General features: G+C 37.8%; 1 protein-coding gene across 2 annotated transcripts in view; it reads right to left on the reverse strand.

The window, feature by feature from the left end:
- LOC131902565 (sulfotransferase 2A1-like) overlaps window positions 1-11,068 on the reverse strand; it is a 34,974-nt gene extending 23,906 nt beyond the window's left edge. For both annotated transcript variants that reach the window (XM_059253590.1, XM_059253589.1), the window contains exons 1-3: window positions 10,936-11,068; window positions 9,661-9,869; window positions 7,882-8,008 (exon numbers count right to left, since the gene is read on the reverse strand). In XM_059253590.1, the coding sequence (XP_059109573.1) occupies window positions 7,882-8,008; window positions 9,661-9,869; window positions 10,936-11,068 (469 nt within the window). The remainder of the gene's footprint in view (window positions 1-7,881; window positions 8,009-9,660; window positions 9,870-10,935) is intronic.
- Between the last annotated feature and the right edge of the window lie 13,084 nt (window positions 11,069-24,152).

The following is a 24,152-nucleotide window of genomic DNA, read 5'->3' on the forward strand; positions in this document are numbered from 1 at the left end:
AGAATGTCTGAGCAAATATGGGGAAATGGAGATATTTCCTTATATTCTACCCAAAACAATAAAATGAACACAAATAAATAAGAGAAACTCTAGAAGATAAACAAACCCATGGACATCAAACAACTCACAACACAATTATGAATGATTTCTTGAAGAAATCAAGAGTAAAAAGACTCCTACATAAAATGAAAATTAAAACCAACATCCGAAATGTTTGAGGTGCAATGTAAACAGTCCTAAAAGAGATGTTCAAAGGTCAATATACCTACATTAAGAAATCAAAGAGATGTTTAATAATTAAGTTAATTACGGTTCTGGAAAAAGAACAAGTTACACACCAAAATCAGGAGCTGGAAAGAAAGCACTGACATTAATGAAATTAGTGAAATGAAAACAGCTGAACAAGAAAACAAACCACAGAGTCAATGAATTAGATTTGGTTCCTCCACAATATAAACAATATTGACAAACTTTAGATAAACTAACCAAAAGGAAGAATGAATGCCAGAGCTAATTCAGTAAAACATGAAAATGGAGTCATTATGAGAAGCTTCAGTGAAATTCAGAAAATTATTAGTGTTTACCTTAAGAACATTCCACTAAACTAGAAAATCTAAAACATATAAATAAATTTCTACATAGATTAAAAATTACCAAAATTTAACTAAAATGACATTTTAAACAATATATCAAGTATAGGTGGGGACAAGGCTGAGCACTTAAAAACATTCACTGTTCTTGTAGAGAACCAGGATTCAATGTCTAGTACCTACATGACAACTCACAATGACTTCTTTTAGCCTCTTTGGGCACCAGACACATATGCAACAAACACACATACATGCAAGAAAAACATTTCTACACAAAATAAATTGAACCTTAAAAATAGGACTGGCCCTGTCCCTTGCCTGTCACCTCTGCGGTGGAGGACACCATAGCAAAGACCAGCACTGAATAATTCAGCTACCACCGAGGTCCAGATCTAGGGCTTTGAGTTGGTTCACCCCAACATTAACTCTATCTTTGACCTGGTGGAGAAGGTGAAAAGGGCCGGTCCTGCAGAACCCTAGCCACAGGAGATCCATGACTCTGAGCAATATTAGGATATCCAAGAGGTGTCTGGGTGAGGGTCCAGTATTGATGGTGTAACAGAAGCCAGAGACCATGAACCAGACCAACAGCTCATTGCAATGAACATTTGCAAGTAAAACTGTTTGGGAAAAGGGTATACTGCATGACACACCCCAGCACCCTAGGCCATTATGATGAACAAATAAGTAATGGTGAGGTGGGAAAAATGGAGTAGCAAAATGGTACAAGTATGTTGGAACTGGAGACACAACATGTTTGACTAGTATGAGAGAAGAATTCCTCTATTGATAGAGGAACATATCTTGCCTAGAGGGGCCAACAAGATGGTTTGATTTTTGGTTTATTTGTTTTTCCTTTCCTTTTTAACACACACACACACACACACACACACACACACACACACACACATATATAAAACATTCCAGCCATAGTTTCCCCTCTCTCTTCTCCTCCCAGGACCTTCCCCTAACCTCCCTCAAACTACTCCTTCTCCATTTCTGTTTAGGAAAAGGCAGGTCTCTAATGAGTATCAATAAATCATGTCCTTTGAAGTTGCAGTAAGACTAAGCAATCCCCCATGTATTAAAGCTGGACAAGTTGACCCAGTATGAGGGGTAGGGTCCCAAAAGCCAGTGAAAAGAGTTGGAGTCAGCCCCTTTTCCCACTGTTTGGTGTCCTACAAAAGCACCAAGCTACAAAGCTCTAACATATAAGCAGAGGGCCTAGGACAGTCCCATGTAGGCAACCTGGTTTGTTGGCAGTTCAGATGCTGTGAGCCCCTGTAAGTCCAGGTTGATTCTATGAGTTTTATTGTGGTGTCCTTGACTCCTGTGCCTCCTACAATCCCCATCTTCTGCAGGATACACTGTACTCCACTTGTGGAGTCCGCATCTGTTTCCATTAGTTGCTGATTAAAGCTTCTCTCATGACAGTTGGGTTAGGAACCAATCTGGTCACAGGAGTTGGCCAGTTCAGACAACATATCTGTTATTTCTAGGAGTCTAAGGAATCTTCCTGACAGATTCTTTGGGGATTCCCTTGTGCCAAGTTTTTACCTAACCCTGACATGCCAGTTGTCTCTTCCAGTTGTCTCTTTCAGTACTCTCCCCGTTTATCCTGCATCAAATTGATGATTCTTGTTCCCAGCCCCACCTGCCCTCAGATCACGCACAAATTCTCTTCTCTTTCCCTTCTACATGGATATCTTAGTGTAGCCCCCATGAATTCTCCTTGTTAACCAGTCTCTCAGGGTCGGTAGATCATAGTATTGCAGCTAATACTCACTTATGGGTGAGTACATTCCATGTTTGTCTTTCTCTGTCTGGCTTATATCACTCAGGATAATGTTCCATCTATTTACTTCCAAATTTCCTGGTGTCCTTGTTTTTAACAGCTGAGTAATACTCCGTTGTGTAAATTTGCCACATTTTCTTTTATCATTCCTTGGTTAAGAGATATCTAGGTTTCCATGTTCTGTCTATTACAAATAAAGTTGCTGTGAACATAGTTGAGCAAAGGTCCTTGTTGTATTATTGAGCATCCTTTGCGTATATGTCCAGGAGTGGTATAGTTGGGTCTTTGGGTAGGTTGATTCCTAGTTTTCTGAGAAACCTGCACACTGACTTTCAAAGAGGTTGTACAAGTTTGCATTCCTACCAGCAATGGAAGAGTGTTCCTCTTACTCTACCTCTTCTCCAGTATGAGCTATTATTTGGGCTTTTGTTCTTAGCCATTCTGACAGGTTTATATAGAATTGCAGAGTCATTTTAAATTGCTTTCCCTGTAGGCTAAGGATGGTGAACATTTGTTTATATGTTTCTTGGCCATTTTATTTTCCTTTGTTGAGAATTCACTGTTTAAATCTGTACACCATTTTTAAATTGGATTATTTAGCTTGTGGGTGTCTAGGTTTTTTAGTTCTTTTATATATTTTGAATATTAACCCCATATCAGATGCAGAATGGTGAAATTTTTTTTTTCAGTCTGTAGGCTGCAATTTTGTACCTATTGATAGTGTCCTTTGCTTTATAGAAGATTTTCAGTTTCATGAGGTCCCATTTATTAATTGTTGATCTTAGTGAATGTGCTATTGGTGTTCTTTTTAGGAAGTTGTTTCCTGTGCCTTTCAAAGCTATTCCCCATTTTTCTTCTATCAGATTCTGTGTATCTGGATTTACTTTGAGATCTTTCATTTACTTGGACTTGAGTTCTGTGCAAAGTGATAACTGTGGATTTATTTGCCTTCTTCTAAATCATGACATCCAGTTAGACCACCACTATTTGTTGAAGATGCTTTTTTACCATTGCATAATTTTTGATTCTCTGTTGAAGATCATATGTCTGTAGTTTTGTGGATTTATGTCTTGGTCTTTGGTTCAATTACACTGATCCCCCTTTCTGTTTTTATGCCAATACCATACAGTTTCTACTACCACAGATCTATAGTAGAGCTTGAAATCAGACGTGGTGATACCTATGCATGTTCTGTTATTGTACTGGATTGTTTTAACTGTCTTGTATCTTATGTTTTCTCATATGAAATTGAGCATTGTTCTTCAAGTTATGTGTGTTGGAACTTAGATTGGAATAATGTTAAATCTGTAGCTTGCTTTTGGTAAGATGACCATTTTTACTATATTTATCTTACATATCCATGAACATGGGAGATCTTTCCCACTTCTGATCTCTTACTCAGTAAAGAACAATACTCATACTTTCTTTCTTGTAAAAAAATTATTTTCATTTTTTGGGGAGGATAGAGGGGTGGAGAGCAGGTATGGAAGACCTGAAAAATGAGTGGGATTGGGGTGCATGATGATAAATTCTCATAGAAAAATAAAAATCATGTTATACAGATACTGAGGCCTGTAACAAGCAATGAATTTGCAGAAGTACTTAAAACAATGTCTAAATTAAAAAAAATCATGTTCAGATGAATTTTCTCAGACCTTCAGAGAACTTGACAAAAGCTTGTTGCTCTGCTCCATAAAAGAAAGAACATCACCAAAGTGCTTTTATAAAGTATCCACCTTGGTATGAAAAACAGTTAAATGGTCAACAAAAAAGAAAAGTAAAGACCAAGATACATGATGAACATACATAGAAAAACTTGTCAACAAGATACTCTCTAACCAAAATCAGGAATATATCAAAGAGTAGTTAAATTGCTCAACAGGAAAAGTTATTTGCTGTCAAACCTGATGACCTAAATCTACATGATAAAAAGAAAGAACACATTCTTGTAAGTTGTTCTTGGCCTTGACCTACACACTTGCTTTCACATGTACCCACACATCACATTTATGTACACACACACACACACACACACACACACACACACACACACACGCACACACAGATGCAAATTCATTCACCCTAATTCCAAATGTGTCAAGAATCTTAACAGAAGACCCCAAACTCTCAAACTGGCAGAAGAAAAATTAGGAAGTCCACTTTGAAATGGAATCACACCTATAGACTTTCTAAATAATACTCAGAAAATACAGCAAATAAGCAAGCTGGACTTTGGGAAATTAAGAGACTTCTATTAACCATAGGAAATCTTTAACCACGTGAAGACGCAGCTTAGAAAACCAAAGAAAATCTTTGCCAGCCACATGCTCCCAGACAAAGTATAACTAGTATATATGAAGAAAAAGCAAACAAAACAAAAACAAAAACTAACCCTCAACACTATGAAAAAATTTTTTGGAACAAACTTGGGCCATGCTGGGTGGTGGAGGCACACACCTTTAATCCCAGCACTCGGGAGACAGATCTCTATGAGTTTGAGGCCAGCCTGGTCTACAGAGCAAGATCCATGTCAGGCACCAAAAATACACAAAGAAACCCTGCCTCGAATCACACACGAACAAAGAAAACAAACAAAACCTGGGCCATGGAACTCAAGAGGGTTACCAAAAAAGAAAAAAATATGTCTTATGTGAATTTTTAAGTTATTCAATGTCATTAACGTCTGAGAAGTACAAATAATATTAGAGAAACCCCATCTCTTAAAAAATTAAAAAAAAATAAAGAAAAGTAAAGACAGAGATCAAATGACAACAAATATTTGAAGTGTAGGGCAAAGAGAAGAGAATCCAAATATAAAGGTTTGAGAAAGGGTAGATGCAGATAACGGATGAGAGTGTTGAAAAAGAATATCAGGCTATTGTGTTCTAGTTATAAATTTGTCATGGATTTTTGGTTTTGGTGTTGGAAAACTGAGTGCAATATAAGTGACATTGAAAGTGTAACACTTAATGTGAAGCTTCACAGTTTCTCTTTTGAATACCAATTCTAACTGCATATAAATTCACTAAGTTGTATAGACTTAGAGTCTCATTAATTTGGGTATATTTTCTTGTTTATTTACAAGTTTCTTTATAATAAAGGTTAGTTTTTTTTTAATTTTAAGAAATAAAATTTGGAGGAAAGAGAAACACTGTTGAGAGAGGAAAATGACACAACAATTATTAAAATCACTGTGGCATTTACTCAAAGCTGAAAAGAGAACTTTCCTATGACCCAGCTGTTTATTGTTAGGTATAGACTCAAACTTTTTAGGTATAATCTACTATATACATAGGTATGTGCAACTATACAGGTGTTTGAACATCTGTGTTCATTGCAGCTCCACTCACAATAGCTAGGAAACAGGTTCACCCTGCATGTCACGAACTGAAAAGTAGATAATGAAATTGTAATGTGTATACACAATTAAATTTCATTCAGTTACAAAGATGAAGTTATGGAATTCTCAGTAAAATAGGTGGAACAGGAAAATGTACTTAATGTGGTAATCCCAGCACAGATAGACAAACATTGTGTTCTATCATATGAGGATCCTAGCCAAATACTTAGTTTAACTTGAAGTGCATATAAAGGACAGGAAACTAGAAAGGGGCCATTAGAACAGGAACATGAAGAAATAGACCTTAAAGAGAGAGCAATTCCAGAAAACCTCTGGTATGAATATGAAGGTAGGGAATATGAGATTGAGTGGGTTAATATGAAGATGGGCTGAGAGGATGAGGGATAAAATTAACCAAACTCATCAGTTTGTAAGCTCATTAAAATATTAAAAAGTTTAAGTCAAGGAACAATACTGCTCCAGAATTCATAGGCTATTAAATGAAAACTCCATTGCTAGTGTTGGGATACCTCCCTAGGAGTGGTTGCCTAGAAAGGGCCTAAGGATTCAAATAAAAGCAATTGTCGCTGTTTTCAGTGACCCCTAAAACTAATTGCCAAGACCTATTTCTGAACACATCCTCATATTCTTGTCACAGTACATAAAGAAAGCAAGGTGGGAATGGGTTGAAATATGCCTTTCTGCTGAATAGCTTTCATAGTACCAGAAAGTATTGTGCAGTCTAATGGAGACCATCATCAACAGTCTTACACAGCTCTGGACTTGTGATCTATACCTCAATCAGCCTTACAAGATATGCCCACTAGTGCAATAAGGGAAATTGTGGTATCATAGTAACCAATCTTTTTCTGATTATGAAGAGTTCAAATTTGGTGCATTTGGTCGAATATCCATCTCAGAGAGGGAATAGATCCTACTGTTGAAGCTGTCACAGTTGTTTTGCTTCTTCAGTACTTACCCTAAATGAGATACTCTAGACTCCCATGTAGCCTTAAGAAACATGGAGGAAGATGGTATGGAAATGATGTAAAAGATTAAATATTGGGTAGAATGATGTAAAATATTGTCTTTTAGACATTACATGGCCATAGCACTCTTTAACTCATAGTAGCTGTGATTACTTCAAAAGACTGGGAAGACACTCATGAGTAATCACCCTTTTCCTAGGGCTTTCTGAACAGTTAAGTGTAGTTAGGGACAGGGCTAATGAGACCTCCTCCTTCCAGCATCAATAGGCAGTTAGTAGTTGCTGTTGGAGGGAGAGGTATTTTTTTAGTCTAGGACCTGATGATAAGGTACCCATGTTCCTATTGCTTTGGCTGACTTTTAGGAACCTATTCTTCATAGTAGGTTGCCTTGCTGCACTTTAATACAAGGGGAGGAGCATAGCCCTATGTCAATTTGATATGTCCTCAGCATGGGTATCAACAAAGCATGGCACAGGAAATGGAAGGAAAGGAGAGAGGGGAACTGCTCAGGTGTATAAAATATGAATTTTATGTGAATGAAAAAAATAATAAAAAAAGAAATTTAAACCTCTCAATGCCCACACTCGTAATTCTTACCGAAAGGTTGTACTCATAAATCTTCTGAAACAGTGCCATCAATGGGAAACAAGTGTTCAAATGTCATGGTAGGTAGGACATCTCTCATTCAACCACCACAAATTATAAAATCAACCTTAGTACTGGAAAAACTAGATACTCCAAATGTCGCTAAGATGGTGTGTCATGGGGCAAGCTGTGGCTATGCCCTGTTACGCAGTGGTGTATGAAAAGAGGAAGACTTCATAATTAGATTCAAAATGGTGATGAAACTTGGAGACACAAATTGGTTGAATATAGAGGGATAAGATGGAGCCACATGAAGACTAAAGAATATATTAAAGGCTAGGGATATAAGCAAATTAGATAACATAGATGATATTATGGGTGTGAGCCCCAGCATTAAAGAAACAGAATATGGTAGTAGTTGCTTGTAGTCCTAGAAATCAAGAGGTGGATGCAGGAGGAACAGAGCGTCAACATTGTCCCTGTCTATGTAGAGAGTTCAAGAGCAGCCTGAGCTATATCTCATCTTGTCTTTAAAAATGTCTCTGATCCTCTCTCAAGTCCTATATATAATAGGATACTCACCATTTCCTTTGAGGAACCATTCAAAATAAGTTCTCAGTGACTCTGGATTCTTAACAAGGTTTGTCTTACACCAGAAAAAATAACCAGACACAAGAATATCTCTGGGATTTCTGATGATGTAGATCACCTTAAATGGAAAAACATGCACATGAAGGTCAATATAGTCATTCCATACCTTTTAACTGGCACAATTTACATGAAATGTCAATCAAATCTCCATGAAGTTTCTAAAAGCATTTATTATTTTTATTTGGAAAAAATATTTATGTAAGTGCAAATGTATTGTCAGAATATCCTCTTGTACGTTTTTATTTCATTTACACACATGTAACAGCAAAATAACTCAGGTTAATAATGCTGCAAAAAACAAAATGACAACAATAACAAAAATCTAAGACTGATTCTATAGTTGTAAAGACCAATACCTTACAATGTGAAAGACCATCCACTACTGTGAATAACATCTTATATACACAGAGTGATGAGTACAGTGCTGAATCTATTTGCAATATGAAAAACTAATTGTTTTCCATAACAGTAACTACCAAATATAACTTTCAAAAGAATCATGGTGCAGAGCTCCGTGGTGCAGTGTGTCACTGAACCATGAAAACAAAGATCTTCAGTCAACTAAGAAATGTGATAGTAGGAGACGTAGGCTTCCTCTGGGAAAAGCATAACGATTGGTCATCCAATACCAATCTCAGCCCTGAAAACACACATACAAGTAACAGTGTATAGACTGAGCAGGTTTTATTTACATTTTGAGAAATATATAGATACATATAGAGCTGTAACAACAATTAATGAAACAAGAGACCATAAATTTGAAAGAGAAAGAAGGAAAGCTTGGAGGGAGGAAGAAGGGGAAATGATGTATGTAATATTATAATCTCAAAAATAAAAGAAATAATTTTAAAATAAATAATTTTAACAAATGAAAATTCACTTTGTACCAATGATCTTTGAAACATTATACTTGAATTTACCTCTTTAGGCTTCAATTTCTCCAGCCAAGAATTTGCCAAATCCGCATAACACACATGCATATAAGTGAATGATCACAATTTTTGTTGTGATATTTTCAAGAGATATAATAATTATATATTTGTTTTTGTAGTTTAATCGTAAAATACTTTAAAGTTCTATGGTGAAGAAACTTCCAGAAGACTTTCTTATGAACTAGAAACTATAATAGATCAGAAAGTGTATATCTCCGATCCCTTCTGGAGATCCTCTATCAGTAATGTGGATGAATCCTATGATTACTGATCTCAATGAACAGATAGACACAGCAAGACCCAGTGGGTACAGATGAGCCATAACTGCTGAACAATCTCCATAATTATAGCACTGACACCTGGTCAGGCTGCTTCCCCTATAAGCAGCTGTGTCTTGAGTGATTCACTCCCAGGGCATTAGCTATGTGTAGAATCAAGATTAACTAATTGACTTTGATGACCGCAAACATTATTATCCACTGTACATTTGAGTTTGAACCATGTTTGACCTGTATATAGTTTCTGAAAGCTCTATTTGGTATTTTACTTTCTTTCTTATATTTATTTAACAAGGAGCACTGTGTGGTGGTTGATATCCTGGTACTCTGATGTAGTCTGAGGAGGGGACACAATAGCATCACCTATGTGTGTGAATACCAGCTTCCCTTCCCCAACTTACACAATCAGAGTGCATTTCAGCAATATCTCTAGGGCCTGTCATATTAGAATAAGTTCAATGAGCATTTTGTAAAAGATTTCTCAACCACTGGACACTGACCTTGGCCTTGGAACTGAAGAAAGACTTGGGGAAAAGATGGAAGGGAAGGTGGGAGCTGATGAGGCTTGGTCCTTCCTTCTTCATTAATATTTTATATCCTTCTTCTGTCTCTAACCAGGGTGAACGATCCCAGACAGGCACAGATTGGACCCACTTGGGGTTCCCCTTGGTCTGAATCAAGCAGACCATCTCAATCACCCAGTTAGTTCCTGAAGAAGAAGGAAAAATGATGGTCACTATTTCAACAGTACTTGCAGAAAAGCCTCAAGTAGAATATACAACCATACAATTTACAGTGTAACTGTTTCCAAGCACAAAGACCTGTGGTGTTCACAATTTCTATATGGTGCAAATGTGCATCTAGTATATTCCCAATGCTTGACTTGTAAAAACTAAGATGATACTCAATAAACTCTACCTGAACATCACCTGCAGTCCTGGGCCATCATCATTCTACAGTCTGATACTGTGAATTTGACTATCTCAGATATTTCGCAGGGATGCAGTCATGGAATCTGTCCCTGAGCTTGGCTCCTGTCATTTAATAAAATGCTGTTGAGATGCATCCATGCTGCAGTGTGTGTATGTGTACTGCTTCTCTTCAATGTGAATAAATCCCCTTGTGTCTATTTAGCATATACAATTGTATTTGTGTCTACATGCTTGTTGTTCAATGAATATTTCTATGGCTTTTGTCTCTGAAATTACGTAAATCTTTTTCTTGCATTCCCTTGCCTGCCTTTGACTTTTCCAAGTTATTGCACTTTCAATGTCAGCAATGTAACAATTACCCAATGTTCAGTGCTTTTGCCACCCAGCAAACTCCCCTCCCCCAAAACCCATGATGACTGTTTTTGCTTCCATGAGTTTTGAGACTCTTTCCTCTACCTGGACAAGGTCCATGGTAATTCTTCTACCTGACATTGTCCTCTCTCCACTTATTCTTGCATTCATGTCTTTATATCTTGATGTTACTTCTTCTGTTTATTTTCATCATTCTCCCTTTTCTACCCTCTCTTCCACACAGAGACAGAACAGTGCCAGACTCTACTTTAGGATTCACTGACATTGCTCTCATGGCTTGACTGATCTTCTGCCCACACATATCTGGCTAGAGGTCTTTCTTTGAGTGAAAATGACTCACACACAGCTCTCCATGCTAACAAACATTTTATGTATCAGATATAAAGAGCACTCCACTCATTGCCCAAATCAATGAGAATCAAAAACCTAACCTTCATACACTTCAGGATCATTCTCACTCACAGTTCTTACCTGATTTTGGATAAGTCAGTATGACTGTGTCTTCATCTCTGATCACAAACTTATCACGAGCTTCTTGAAGTATTTCTTTTTCAAACCCTATAGCAGGGAAAGGTATTCCTTCAAACCAAAGGTAGTCTGACATGGCGAAAAGCTCTTAGATTTCCAGCTTTAGCCACCTGTTCAGCTTGTAGCAAATCTTGAGAGGTAGTATTTTATACTGCAGTCAAAAGAAATCATTAACATTCCAGAGTTCATTGTAAAACTAGCTACTGATAAGAAGAAATGCATATTGTAACAACCAGTCAAAGGTTGTTGGATTAAGCAATTGTGAACTCATTCAGAGATCATTCTGTAGCATTTGTAAGCCCGAGTTCATGATCCCAAACCAGAAGCTCAATAACAAGTACTAGGAGATTGAATTGGAGGTTCATTTAAAATGCTTTTTAATACAGTTCAGATTTCAAAATGGTTTCAAATGTGCAGGAAAGTTAGAGATCATACAAAATGATGCCACATGCAATTGTTTTGTAAAAAGTAGTGGTTGTTTTTGAGAAACTCGTAGTTTTAGTTATATATAGTTAGCTGTACTACATGATTCCTATCCTCCCTCTCCCACTCCAATACCTACCCATTTCCCATATTTATGATCTCTTCATATATGAGTACATGTACATATAACCTACTGAGTCGTTTTAGTTCTGTTTGTATGTGAATGAATCCTGAGTTAAGCACTTCTGATTGGGCAACCGATATGGGATTTCTCACCCTGAGGCTCCTGATTTTCCCTCTTTCAGCAGCCATTGGACTGATGTATTCCTCCACCTTGGGGTAAGACCATGTATAAGTTCCTCTGTCCTTATGTGTGTACCAACTGGTGCAATTATGCTGGTGCATTTGGCTAAATATGCTGTGGAGAGTTCATAGGCATATTTCCCTGTAATGGTCAATGGATATATCCTATTAATAGGGACCCTAAGACTCTGGGGTCTTTTCTGGTCACTCTTCTATGTTTTTTCCAAGCCTTAGCTTGAATGGATTCATTTCTGAGATATCATTTGGGGTTAGGCACCTTACAGTCAATTATGCATTTTGACCAGTTGTGGAACTTTGTGATAATATCCATATATTGTAAAAAGATGCTTCCTTGTTGAGGGGTGAGAACTATATCTATGTGTAAAAGATAGGTATTAAGAAAACAAATGGAAAGTATACTGGATTCTGAAACTGACAGCAACAGGTTCACCTCTTGCTTCTACGCACTTTCCAGGCCCAATTAATTATCTGTGTTTACAGTACAAGATATGGCTTCCCTCATAATAAGTGTGCCTTAAGTCCAATTAGCCCTTGCAACCTCCAAGATAAAAATTCCACTATTGCACCATCATGGAATCTTTGCCAGTTAATTTATTTTTGTTGTTCACTGATATCACTCCTGGATAAGCCCAGTTATTACTCTTCTGCTTTGGCAGGTTTTCACTTTATGAAAGCCACTCCTCAGGGAAGAAGTCAAGGTCAGTTTCAGTTCAGTTCCTCCAATCTCTCTGTCTGAAGTGTATTGTAACAAAATTGTATCTTCAAGTTCTGTACAAGCCAATTAAGGGCCATTATACTTGGTATTGTTTTGGAGGTTGCTTGAAGTACCCTGACCAACCATATGAGAGGAGGTTTCTCATGAATGGTACTGGGTTTTTTTCATATAGTCCATGGCACTTGGGGGAAGTATTATCATTATAAATTGCATAGCATCTTTAAAATACATGTTAATGCATGCATATTCTATATGACTTTAGATAAATATGAGATAATAAGCTTCCTCATGTCTCTCCAAACATTCTTAGTAGAATTTATCTCACCTTCCTCTTTATCACTCTGGATTTGGCTCTGTGACTACTTATTAGTTAAAGGCCCCCTCCATTTATTTTATTTCTCCCTTTGTAGCACCTGAATGCTATTCCAGTATGTAAAGTTACTTCCCAATCAGTCCTGTTTTCCCATCTTAGTTTTGCAGTTTCTCCAGGTTATAAATGCACATCTACAAATTCAAAGACAGAAAGCACAAAGAAGAGGGAACATTTAACATTAGTATTTCTGTGGCTGGGTTACCTCACTCAATATAATACTTTTTAGTTTCACACATTTACCCAAAAATTTTCATGAGTTCATTTTTCTCCATAGCTAAGTAGAATTCTATTGTATGTGTGTACGACATTTTCCTTAGTCATTCTTTTGTTGAAGGAGATTTAAGTGGTTTGTATTTCTTAGCTATTTTGAATAGAGAGGTAATGAACATGGCTAAGGAAGAATTTGTGGGTTAGGATATCAAGTTCTTTGGTTACATGCCAAGGAGTAGTGCGTCTGCCATGTAGAAAATTTTCCACATTGATTTCTAGAATGGCTCCCCTGATTTCCAGAGTTTGCAATCACACTAAGAGTGAATGAGGCTTCCCCTTCCCCCACACCTTCACCAGCACGTATTCTGGCCAGCAATTGTTGTTGGTTGTTTTCTTCCTAATAGCTATTCTCACTGAAGTAAAATGAAATCTCAAAGTAGTTTTAATTTTCATTTTCTTCATTTTAAAGATGTTGACCAATTTAAAAGATATTTCTTGGACATTTTAATTTCTTCTCTTGAGAAGTTTTGGGTCAGAGATATTGCCCATTTTTCAATATAGCCTAGTCTTTAAACACATCATCTCTTTCTCCTGACCCTTTTGTACTTTGCCGTGGCCTGCAGACAGTCAGCTGTGTAGCTGGGTAGAGGTATGCGGATTGTAGAGCCAATGAAGAAGACAGAAAAGAGTCGAGAGGTCTTCCAATCAATGCCAGAGCCCCAAATTTATTTCACAGCCAGCTTATATATGGTTTTGAAGGACAGAAGTAGAACAATGCACAGCACAGGCATTCAACCACTATCTGCCCTGTCCTTGAGTCAAGAAGCAGGCAGTTTCATTTTCTATCATGATGTACCTCCAGCTGGTATCAGCAGCCTGCATCTAGCTAGCTAGTGGGTTCCCTTCCATGGGCTAATCAGGACTTTTTCACAGTCGTTCAAGAGAACTCTGTGGACTAATAAGGACTTTCTCACAGCCCTTCAAGGAGACTCTGTGGGCTAATCACGACTTTCTCATAGCCTTGGAGCAAAGAAGCTTGAACTCTATTGACTTAGAATAGACTTCAGAATCATCTGGGAAACTGAGTCACTTGTAGGCTCCCACAATTCCTCCCTTTTTTTATTTTAAGACTCCTCTGAGTCTCTCAGATGACTGTGCTTATCTTAGGTGTTTTCTTACCACACTCCAATCTCACCCATCAAGGAAGCATACATTCCATCATTCATGTTCTGACTTATATTGAAAGGAGGCAAAGAAAACTTACCCATCTTTGGCTACCAACCTCTGGTTCGAGCCTGATGAATATGGGAATTTTACTCCATGGAGTTCCAAGCACAATCTCTGTAACAAGTTCAAAATCAGCTTGAAAATCATAGGCAAACAGATTATGTTTACTAAGACAAATGCTCTAATATACAACACTACTTAAGAGTGAAGTAAATGATGTCCCTGAAGGAATAGCCCTCTTGAATTGTTCTAGAACATCTTCAGCTGTTTCGACTGCATCAAAATCAAATTTAGCCTTTTTCATATCTATAATTTCTTGATGTAATTTAGCCAAATCCAGGGATTCATTAGAATCATACTGAATTCCTTTAAGATGTGTCTTAACTCTTTCCCATCCAATAGCACTTTCATTATACACAGAATATGTAACACAAATCCAATCCTAAATAGCATGAAATTTCAAATATACTCTAGTTTTCCAGCTTTGGAGCTCAACTCCTAGAAATTGTACCACATTCAGTTTATGTTGCATTTTCACTATATCTTGTAATGTCATAGAAACATTCATAGACCATTGATTAACAAACCCTGCTGTCTGAATGGATGGAGACAAAGTCACTGAAACAACAGCAGTAGTAGCAAGCATAGTGATAAGACCTGCAATTCCCTCTATAACTAATCGAGCAACATGCTTCTGTCTGCTTAAAGCTTTCTTGACTTATTCAATCCCTTGTAAGCCTTTATCATCAAATCATGGATCACTCATATATACTGGGAATATTACAAAAGAAGGCTGCTTTAACACTATTACATGAGTATGATTATCCATTTTAGAAATACAATTAGTCAAAGTACAATTAAGACATGATACAATAAACATAGAACTATTCATAGAAATATTTTCTTTACCAACTGAAAGAATGTAGGGAATGTTAACACAAGCTAAAACAGTTCCTTTCAAAGGACAAACAGGTTTCAAGTAACTGGAATTTCCTACCACTGTTCCCATGGCAGCAGCAAGTTTCCAAACATAAGTTTGTGGAGATCTAGTAGTGGAATACCAAATTCCAGCTGACAGTCCTTGGTCACAGGATTCTGCTGCAGAGACAGGATAAGAGTCACTGTAATTATAGACCAATCAGGAATATATTGCTGTGTCCCCATGATGCTTAAAGGAACAATGCCAGTACATTGTCTCCATAACATAGTTCAGCACTTTCTCTTGTTAAACCAGGTAATTTTCTAAAGCTTTTACTATTTTGATGATGCAAAGCATGTGATTGCTGAGCAAGCTCAACTGGAGATAAAGTGATCAACTGAGTAAATTTATCAGCTAAAGCAATACCTTCAGCCAATGGACCAGCAAGATTTGAATATGTTCTAATATGTGCCCCAAAATATGTCAGTTTTCTTAAATTAATTACATTCTGAATTTGTTGAAATAGCATTCTTATTTGATCATTAATAGTTTTAATATAAGAAACAGTTTCTATAACTTGAAGAGTTCTATAAATATATTGACTATCTGTACATAAATTAAATGAATTATCTTTCAGAACTTGAAAAACTAACAGCACAACTCAACAAGTTGAGCTGAATTAGGAGTAGTCTAAACTACATATCCTTTATCATAGTCACATAAGCTATTTTCCCATTAGAAGAACCATCAGTAAAAACCAAAGCAACATCTTTTACTGGAGTTTCATTACCACTTAGGAAAATAAAAGAATGCATCTGAGAAAACTCTAATAATTGATCAGCAGGATAATGATTAACAAATTGACCCGAAAACTTAGCAAAAGCAATTGCTCAAGAGTCATTATTTTGAAATAGTTGATTTGTTATTTAGTAGATGGAACAATTATTACATTTGGTTCCTTTCCAAAATACCTTCTAGAATCAAGCCTTTTCCATTTTCCAGTGGCTCATGCTTCTTGTGGTCATCATCTGACAAATCTCCTAAGATCCATAACCCTAAGCTGTTTCTCATGATCCCTTCATGTCTTTAAGACCATTATTATCTGGGAGACTCTTAAATTACAAAGTTTACCCGCTAGAGCAAGGTACATTCTTGCGTATAAAAGCATTGAGATGCAGCTTTAATAGATTATTAAATTAACATTGTTTTTTAAATACTGTCTTCTATACTACTTATTTTTATGACATGATTTACCATATAGAAATCCACCTCAATCCAAAATATTTGAGGCTTGTTGCCTCCTTATTCTAAAAGGAGATACGATGAATGGAGCACTCATTAGATCTCACAGAGGTATTCTTTAATCTTATTTAAAAATTGTTGCCAGCCACGTGGCTGCCCACTTCATGATGAGGTCAGCAGCCAAGATGCAGGAAGACCTTGTGGTTGCTGTTTAAAATTAAACAATGGTTAAATGTACACATACACAGAGTTGGATCCAACTTTCTTTCATGCCCATACAGAGTTACAAAGTTAAATCTAAATCACATACATGCATATATTTCCATTTTTTAACAAACATTTTGCAATAAAGTATCATCAGCTATTTCTAAAATGATGAAAACCAGAATTAACATAATATGGTTAAATCCTCAACATATCTTACAGTTTCCTTTCAAATTCAGCAGAGTTCACATCTCCTCTGGTCCTCTACTACTTACCATTTACCTTCAGGTCAGGCCCTCCCTGTGCTTGTTCTTCTGGATCAGCCTGACATAGAAAAATCCACCTTTCCTCTCTCCTTTCATTACTCCAGTTTTTTTTTTTTGCCTTCTCTTGCGTTTCAGACAACATGCAAATTTCCATTGAAGTCCCTTTTTTGTGGTTTCTATCCAGCAGTTTAGGACACTGCACAGGTATAGCATCTCAAACAGGAATACAGACATATAGATATGTATGCACATAAAATAAGAAAAAAACTTATACTCTTTATTTTTATGACATAAATTACCCTATAGAAATCCATGTCAACCCAAAATATTTGAGGCGTGTTGCCTTCTTAGTCTAAAAGGACCTGTATCAATGTTAAACATTTGAGATTAGCAGTGGTTTTTCTTATCTTTATCAATAATAATTTATAATCAATTCTCTTAAATGATAAGCATTTGTAATCCCTTGAACTCAAATGACCAAAATCCATGTACCTTTTTTTCCCCTGTGGAGGCAAAAGCATATTTTTTCCAAGCATAATATAGTTTTTACTTTAATTATATAGTCAAAGCTTTTGAAAGTATGCAGGCTTGTAATTCAACATTTTTCTCAAGCAGTATCAGGACAGAAAAGGGTTCAAGTGGGTTAAAGTTGGAAGTTGCTGGCCAGCAGAAGAGACTTGGATGTTATTACAGTGAAGAACTTGGCTTAGGAAGGAAAGCTGGCACAGAGTGTGCTTTTGGCTGTTCCTGAAAAAAATTGTTGACTCCTCTGACTAAAATTAACAGTTAACCCCAGATTCTCTTTTCAGCATTTGTTCACCTTGCCAATTGTAGACAGTAAACTCTCTGCCACTTCACCTGATAGGAGGGGAGCTACGGAGGGAGGTAGCCCTTGCCATGCTCTTCTCTCCTTCTCTTCCAGAAAAATGAGGAAGGTTAGTAGACAGAAACAAAAAACACTTTAACAGACAACAAAATACCTGTACTTCATCACTGAACCAATGGCTTTATTCATGGTTAGTGAGTCCTGCCTAACAGATGGCTTCTCTTGCAATGCACAAGCCACACCTGGCAGGAGTTACCTTCTTATCTCTGTTCAGTCAGGGGGACCCAGTCCCCTTAAACACATGGAACAGAACAGTAACATAGTAACAGTCAGAACACAGGCCAAGACAGAGAGGGCTGACATTTACATTTACCAGCTGCAAGGAACAGATCTGAAAGTGAGACATTGGGTGAATGGTTTGAGGTCATGACCTGCTTAATCTCTGCAGAGAAATCATTCATAGTCAGGAATGGAGGTGGAGCAAAATCCTGAGGTGTGAGAGAATCTTCATTATAATACTTAGCAGCCTCTTCCTCTATTTCTGCCTCATGGCCAAAATCTAACTGGTCATTATCATCAAATAGTTTTATAAAATTATCCACATAAAGTGGTCCCTCTGCCAGAGCACAATATATAATTTCAGTTTTACTTTGTTCAGGAAACACTTTGTGCCTTGCAGGATGGAGGTCTAACCTATCCCAAATGAGTGTGCAGTGACTGATAATATCTGATGGAAGATTTTTTGGACCATGATTATCATAATACTGCTGTACCTTAACTCCAATATGTTCTACAAATTCTAAAAATTTACACAGTTGTTTACATCCTACTTTAGTACCTCTAGTCTTTAAGATAACTTTAAGTAAATGTACAAACAGCTCTTTACTAATTCCTTGGGCCATACCTATTTTTCACACTCATTCAAAATAATTTTTTAACCGCATCTGCTTTTTTATTTATGCTTATCAGTTTTACTCTTGAGTCATACTTACCACAGCTTCTACTTTTTTTTGAGTGCCCTCCTTTTTTTTATCTTCTGTGGTGTCTGTCATGGAATCCTCTGTACCTGCCCCCTCACTGGGTGTCACTTGTCAGGGCCTTCCCACAGTTAGCTGGGTAGTTGGGTAGAGGTATGTGGATTGTATAGACAATGAAGAAGACAGAAAAAAGTTGAGAGGTCTTCCAGTCAATGCTAGCCAGCCTCGAGTTTATTTCACAGCTAGTTTATATACAGTTTTGAAGAACAGAAGTAGAACAATGCACAGCACATGCATTCAACCACTATCTGTCCCATCCCTGAGTCAAGGAGCAAGCAGTATTCATTTTCTATCTCAGTGTACCTCTTGCTGGCTTCAGCAGCCTGTGTCAAGCTAGATAGTATTTCCTTCCCATATGCTAATCAGGACTTTCTCACAGCCCTTCAAGGAGACTCTGTGAGCTTATAAGGACTTTCACACAGCCCTGAAGCAAGCAAGTTTGAACTCTATTGACTCAGAATAGTCTTCAGAATCAAACTGGAAAAGTGAGTCAGTTCTGGGCTCCCAGAGTACTTTTAAAATTTTAATTTCATATATTTTATTTAATTTTTCATATAATATATATGATCATAATTTTTTCCATACCTTGACACCTTACAGGTCCTACCATCTTTCCTACCCACTGAACACTATCCCCTTTTTCCAAAAAGAAAAGCACAAATAAAAATACAAACAAAAGCTCAAACGAAACCAAAATTAAATAAAATCCTCCTCTCCCTCAATAAATAAACATGGAGTTTGTTTTGTGTTTGTCAACTACACCTGGGTGTGAGGGCTATACTAGAATATGGTTGATGTCCCCAGTAACACTTCATTGTAGAAAACTGACTTTGCTTTCCCTAGAACGTATCAATCACATATAGCTTCTTGGTTAGGAGTGAGATCTTGTGTCCATCTGCCTTCCTCTGTGCTGGAGTTTTGTCTGGTTTGAACCTGTGCAAGTCTCATGCATGCTATTGGTCTCTATGAATTCATACATGTACAAACCCTCTTGAGTCTGGAATTATCTGTTTCTTTGAAGTAATCTAACAATTCTGGCTCCTAAAATCAATCTATCTTCTGTTCTTCATAGATTTCAGAATCATGGGTAGATGGGTTTTATGAAAACATTCTGTTTTGGAATGAGTTCTCCAAGTTTCTCACTGTCTATAAGTTGTCCATCTGTGAGTCTCTGTGTTAATCACCATCTACTACAAAAAATAGTTTTTCTGATGACAGTTGGGCAATGTGCTGATCTTTTGGCATAGCAATATATCATCAGGATTCATTTTGTTGTTATATTCATTTAGCAGAATCAATTTAAATCTGATTCTACATAAGTCATAGACTTATGGCAAAATCTGCTACTATTATTCTTGGCCTCATCAGTGTCAGTTATGGGTACCATCTGATGGAGTTGGATTTAATTCCAGATAAAAAGTTGTTGATTGCAGGGCGGTGGGGGTGCATGCCTTTAATGCCAGCACATGGGAGGCAGAGCCAGGGAGATCTCTGTGAGTTCGAGCCAGCCTGGCCTACCAAGTGAGTTCCAGGAAAGGCACAAAGCTACACAGAAAAACCCTGTCTTGAAAAACCAAAAAACAAACAAAAAACCCAGTGTTGATCACTCCCATAACATTTGTGCCATTATTGTACCACTATATCTAGCTACTGGCTGTTCAGCTTTTTGCTGGATCAATGAGGATGCTTAGGGAGGCAAAGTAAGACAAATGCAACTCATCTGTACATATTTAAACAAATGTATCATGGGTGAGACAGTTGATTGGCCTGATCTGTTTGGGAGGCATCCAGGCAGTGGCACCGGGTCCTGTGCTCATTGCATGAGTCGGCTGTTTGAAACCTGGGGCCTATGCAGGGTCCCTTGGCTCGGCCTGGGAGGAGGGGACTGGACCTACCTGGACTGAGTCCACCAGGTTGATCTCAGTCTGTGGGGAAGGCTTTGCCCTGGAGGAGATTGGAATGGGGGGCGGGCTGGGGAGAAGGTGAGGGGGGCGGGAGGGGGGAGAACAAGGGAATCTGTGGCTGATATGTAGAACTGAATTGTATTGCAAAATAAAAATTAAAAAAAACACACACACACACAAAATGTAACACACATTTTCATAGATAAACTAATATTCTGCAACAAAAAATGTAACACAATTTCACATAGTTAAAGTAATATTCCTCAACATATTTTGAATTCATATGATATACCAAATTGTGGTCATTTTAAAGAAAATGGGCCCCCAAAAGAAGTGATAATATTAGCAGGTGTGGCTTTGTTTGAGTATGTGTGTCCTTGTTGGAGGAAGTGTTTCACTGACAGTTGGGCTCTGAGGTCTCATATATGCTTAAGCCACTCCCAGTGACTCAGACCATTTCGTATTGCCTTTGGATCAATATAAGGACTCTTAGCTTCAGCACCATGTCTACCTGGATGTTGCCTTGTTTACCACCATGATAATAATTTCCTCAACTTCTGAAATGTAAGTGAGCTACCCCATTAAATGTATTCCTTTATAGAAGTTGCTGTAGTCATGGTGTCTCTTCAAAGCAATAGACACACTAAGACACAACTCTTGTTTGTGATGGGAAATAAGAGATTACACCTGTGAGATGTCAGGATTCCATAGACAGATTTCCATTTTGTAGAAAACCTTATTTCTTATTTATAAGTAGACCATAAAATGGGAAAGGCACAGTATGGCTCAGTGGTTAAGAACACTTGTTGCTCTTACAGAGGACCCAGGTCCCATTCTTGTCACCCATATATCACTCTCAACCACCTGTAACTGCAGTGCCAAGGAATGCAGTGATCTCTCCTGGCCACAACAGGCACAAGGAATTCATAAGGTGCACAGATATTCATGCAAGTGAAACACTCAAACATTAGAGTAAAACAAACTTAAAATATATCTTAAAAGAAATGCAATTAAAATTGTGACACAATTGCACTGTATATTTCTGTTGCTGGGTCCTAATGGCTCCCTCAGGGGAGGTGGTATGAAGGTGCATCATCAGTGACACAGACACGGGGAATCAGATGACAGGTAAACAGCAGACTCATTTATTTAATAAAGGAGAAGACTCCCATTATATACACACCCTCCTCCTAGCTCATAGGCGTCTATGTCCTAATCTGGTGACACTGCATTGGATGTGGAGAACAACGGGATGCTGAGATGAAGCCACCCACAAGCCAAGAAAAATGGACAAGCTGAATTCCAAAAACATCAACAATTTTCAGAATTTAAAATACTATCATGACAGGACACTAGTGGAATTCAGGTGTTTCTGATACATGGACTTCTCCCACAAGATGTGAGGTCGAGCTGTAGGCCTTGTGTACATCTTACTTCACCAATGAGTCTGTCAGATATGCTAAGCCTATAGACTGAAGATGATGCCCCAACATTGTGGAGAAACCTCCAGTGACTGTCCAGGCAGCTGGCTGTTTCTGTCAACTTACATTTTTTTGGAAGCTGCTTGCATGCACTTCCTGATTTTTTAGGTAATATTATTTCCTTCTTGGGTCTCTGAGGGAGTTGAAGATTAGATAGTTATAGTTTTCCTTGTTAAGAATTTCAGAAAAGAAACTCACTAAAGAAGTGTAAGTGTATAAATTTGAAAGACATTATAAGATAGCTCTGTTAGTAATATAACTTAGGATAGAAAGTAAATCAGGTACATATTGGATTTATCAAAATAGGATAGATAATGGAATATTTTCTCTGAGTTTGTCTAATGCAAATGGACTAGACATTGTTTAGGTATTTATTGCTTGTATATATTGTATATAGTTATTGTACTTATTGTATATAGTTTTTCTTATATTAGTTATAGCTTTCTTCCTCTTTTTTCTTTTATTAGAATAATAGGAGGAAGTGTGGTGATATTTTAATTTGTGCTGAAATGTGATTTTATTTGTATGTTAATAAATAAAGTTTGCCTGGAGATCAGAGGTCATTAGCGGAGAGCCAGGGATAGAAGTCAGCAGGTGATAGCCCAGGCCCTTAATCTGATCACATGGCAGGCAGAGTCTCTGTGTGGTCAAGGACAGAGCCAAGCATGGTGACCTTTGAGTCTTTAATCCCAGTACTAACCATAGAGACCAGGCAGTGACGAGGAAGTCATGTGGCTGGGCTTAGAGCCAGTGAGAAGGCAGAACAGGAAAGCAATAAAACTCAAGACACACAGGAAGAAGGGCTCTCTCTCAGGGGAAGGATGACGGTGAGTGGTAAACTAAAGGGAGTTGTGGGTCTTGCTCAGATCTCTTAGGCTTTAACTCTGTATTTGGCTCTGTGTTTCTTATTTAATAAGACCCTTTAGAATTTCATCTACAGTCATCCCTAACTGGCTGGTCACAATCAGAAGCTCTGACAGCAATCTGATGGCATTGCGTGGTCACCCCTCATTAGCTACTGCTTCTACCAAGTAAGAGCTAGTCAGTAATAAACCTGAGCTAACGGCCAAGCAGTTATAATTAATATAAGCCTCTGTGTGTTTACTTGGGGGATGCGAGTGGGAGAGATTTGCCCCTACTTCTGACAGGTCAGGACACAGAAAATCTTCCAACTACACCAAAGGCATCATATAAAATGAGAAAAAGCAAGGGCACACAAGTCTTCAGCTTTTAGAGTGGCAATGGAAGCAAGAAAGGGGAGTATATATGTTACCCATTTTTGGTTATTTTCTACTTGGTAGAAGCAGGCTGATCTGTGGCTGGGCATATGTTTCTTGCTTGGACCCATATTGATGTCATGGCACTCGGAGGAAAAACACATGCATACCCTCTCCAATGGGTATGCAGTGGGGCTTGTGGCTGCCATTGGAAGGAGATAAGATCTCTCCATCTCACCAAAGATATCTAGTACTTGTAGGCTGGGATGAGCACCTTGTCATCAGAACTGAGAAAGTTCAAAAGAAAAAGGACCTCTGTTAAGGCCACATGAGGATCTCTCCTAGCCTCTGGTGAAATAGTTCTTGCTAATAGCTCCTTAAGAACTCTGTTAGTCCTCTCCATAATGGCATGTCCATGCAAATTGTAAGGGATATCAGCTGTATAGGAACTCTTCCAGGACCCCAGAAAGTATTGAATTGTTGAGAGGCATAGGCAGGGCCATTGTCAGTATTAAGTGCCCAAGGTACCCCCGTAACTACTGTGGCTGATATAATAGCCTTGATAGCACTGTTGGCCTTAAAATATTAATAAGCTCAGTCTGGCACTCAGTCTGGCACTAGAACATTTGGAATGACCAATAGCTCACCCAGTTAAATGGAACCATGTTTAGGGATACCATATGTAACATCCCTGGAGCCAGGACAATGGATAAGAACACCATGTGTATTTATTGGAATCTGAAAAGGCCAGGGTGGCATGAGGGATGGGAGTGGAGTAGGGGACTGCATGGG

Source organism: Peromyscus eremicus, chromosome 1 (assembly GCF_949786415.1).
Source record: "Peromyscus eremicus chromosome 1, PerEre_H2_v1, whole genome shotgun sequence".
Classification (NCBI taxonomy): domain Eukaryota; kingdom Metazoa; phylum Chordata; class Mammalia; order Rodentia; family Cricetidae; genus Peromyscus; species Peromyscus eremicus.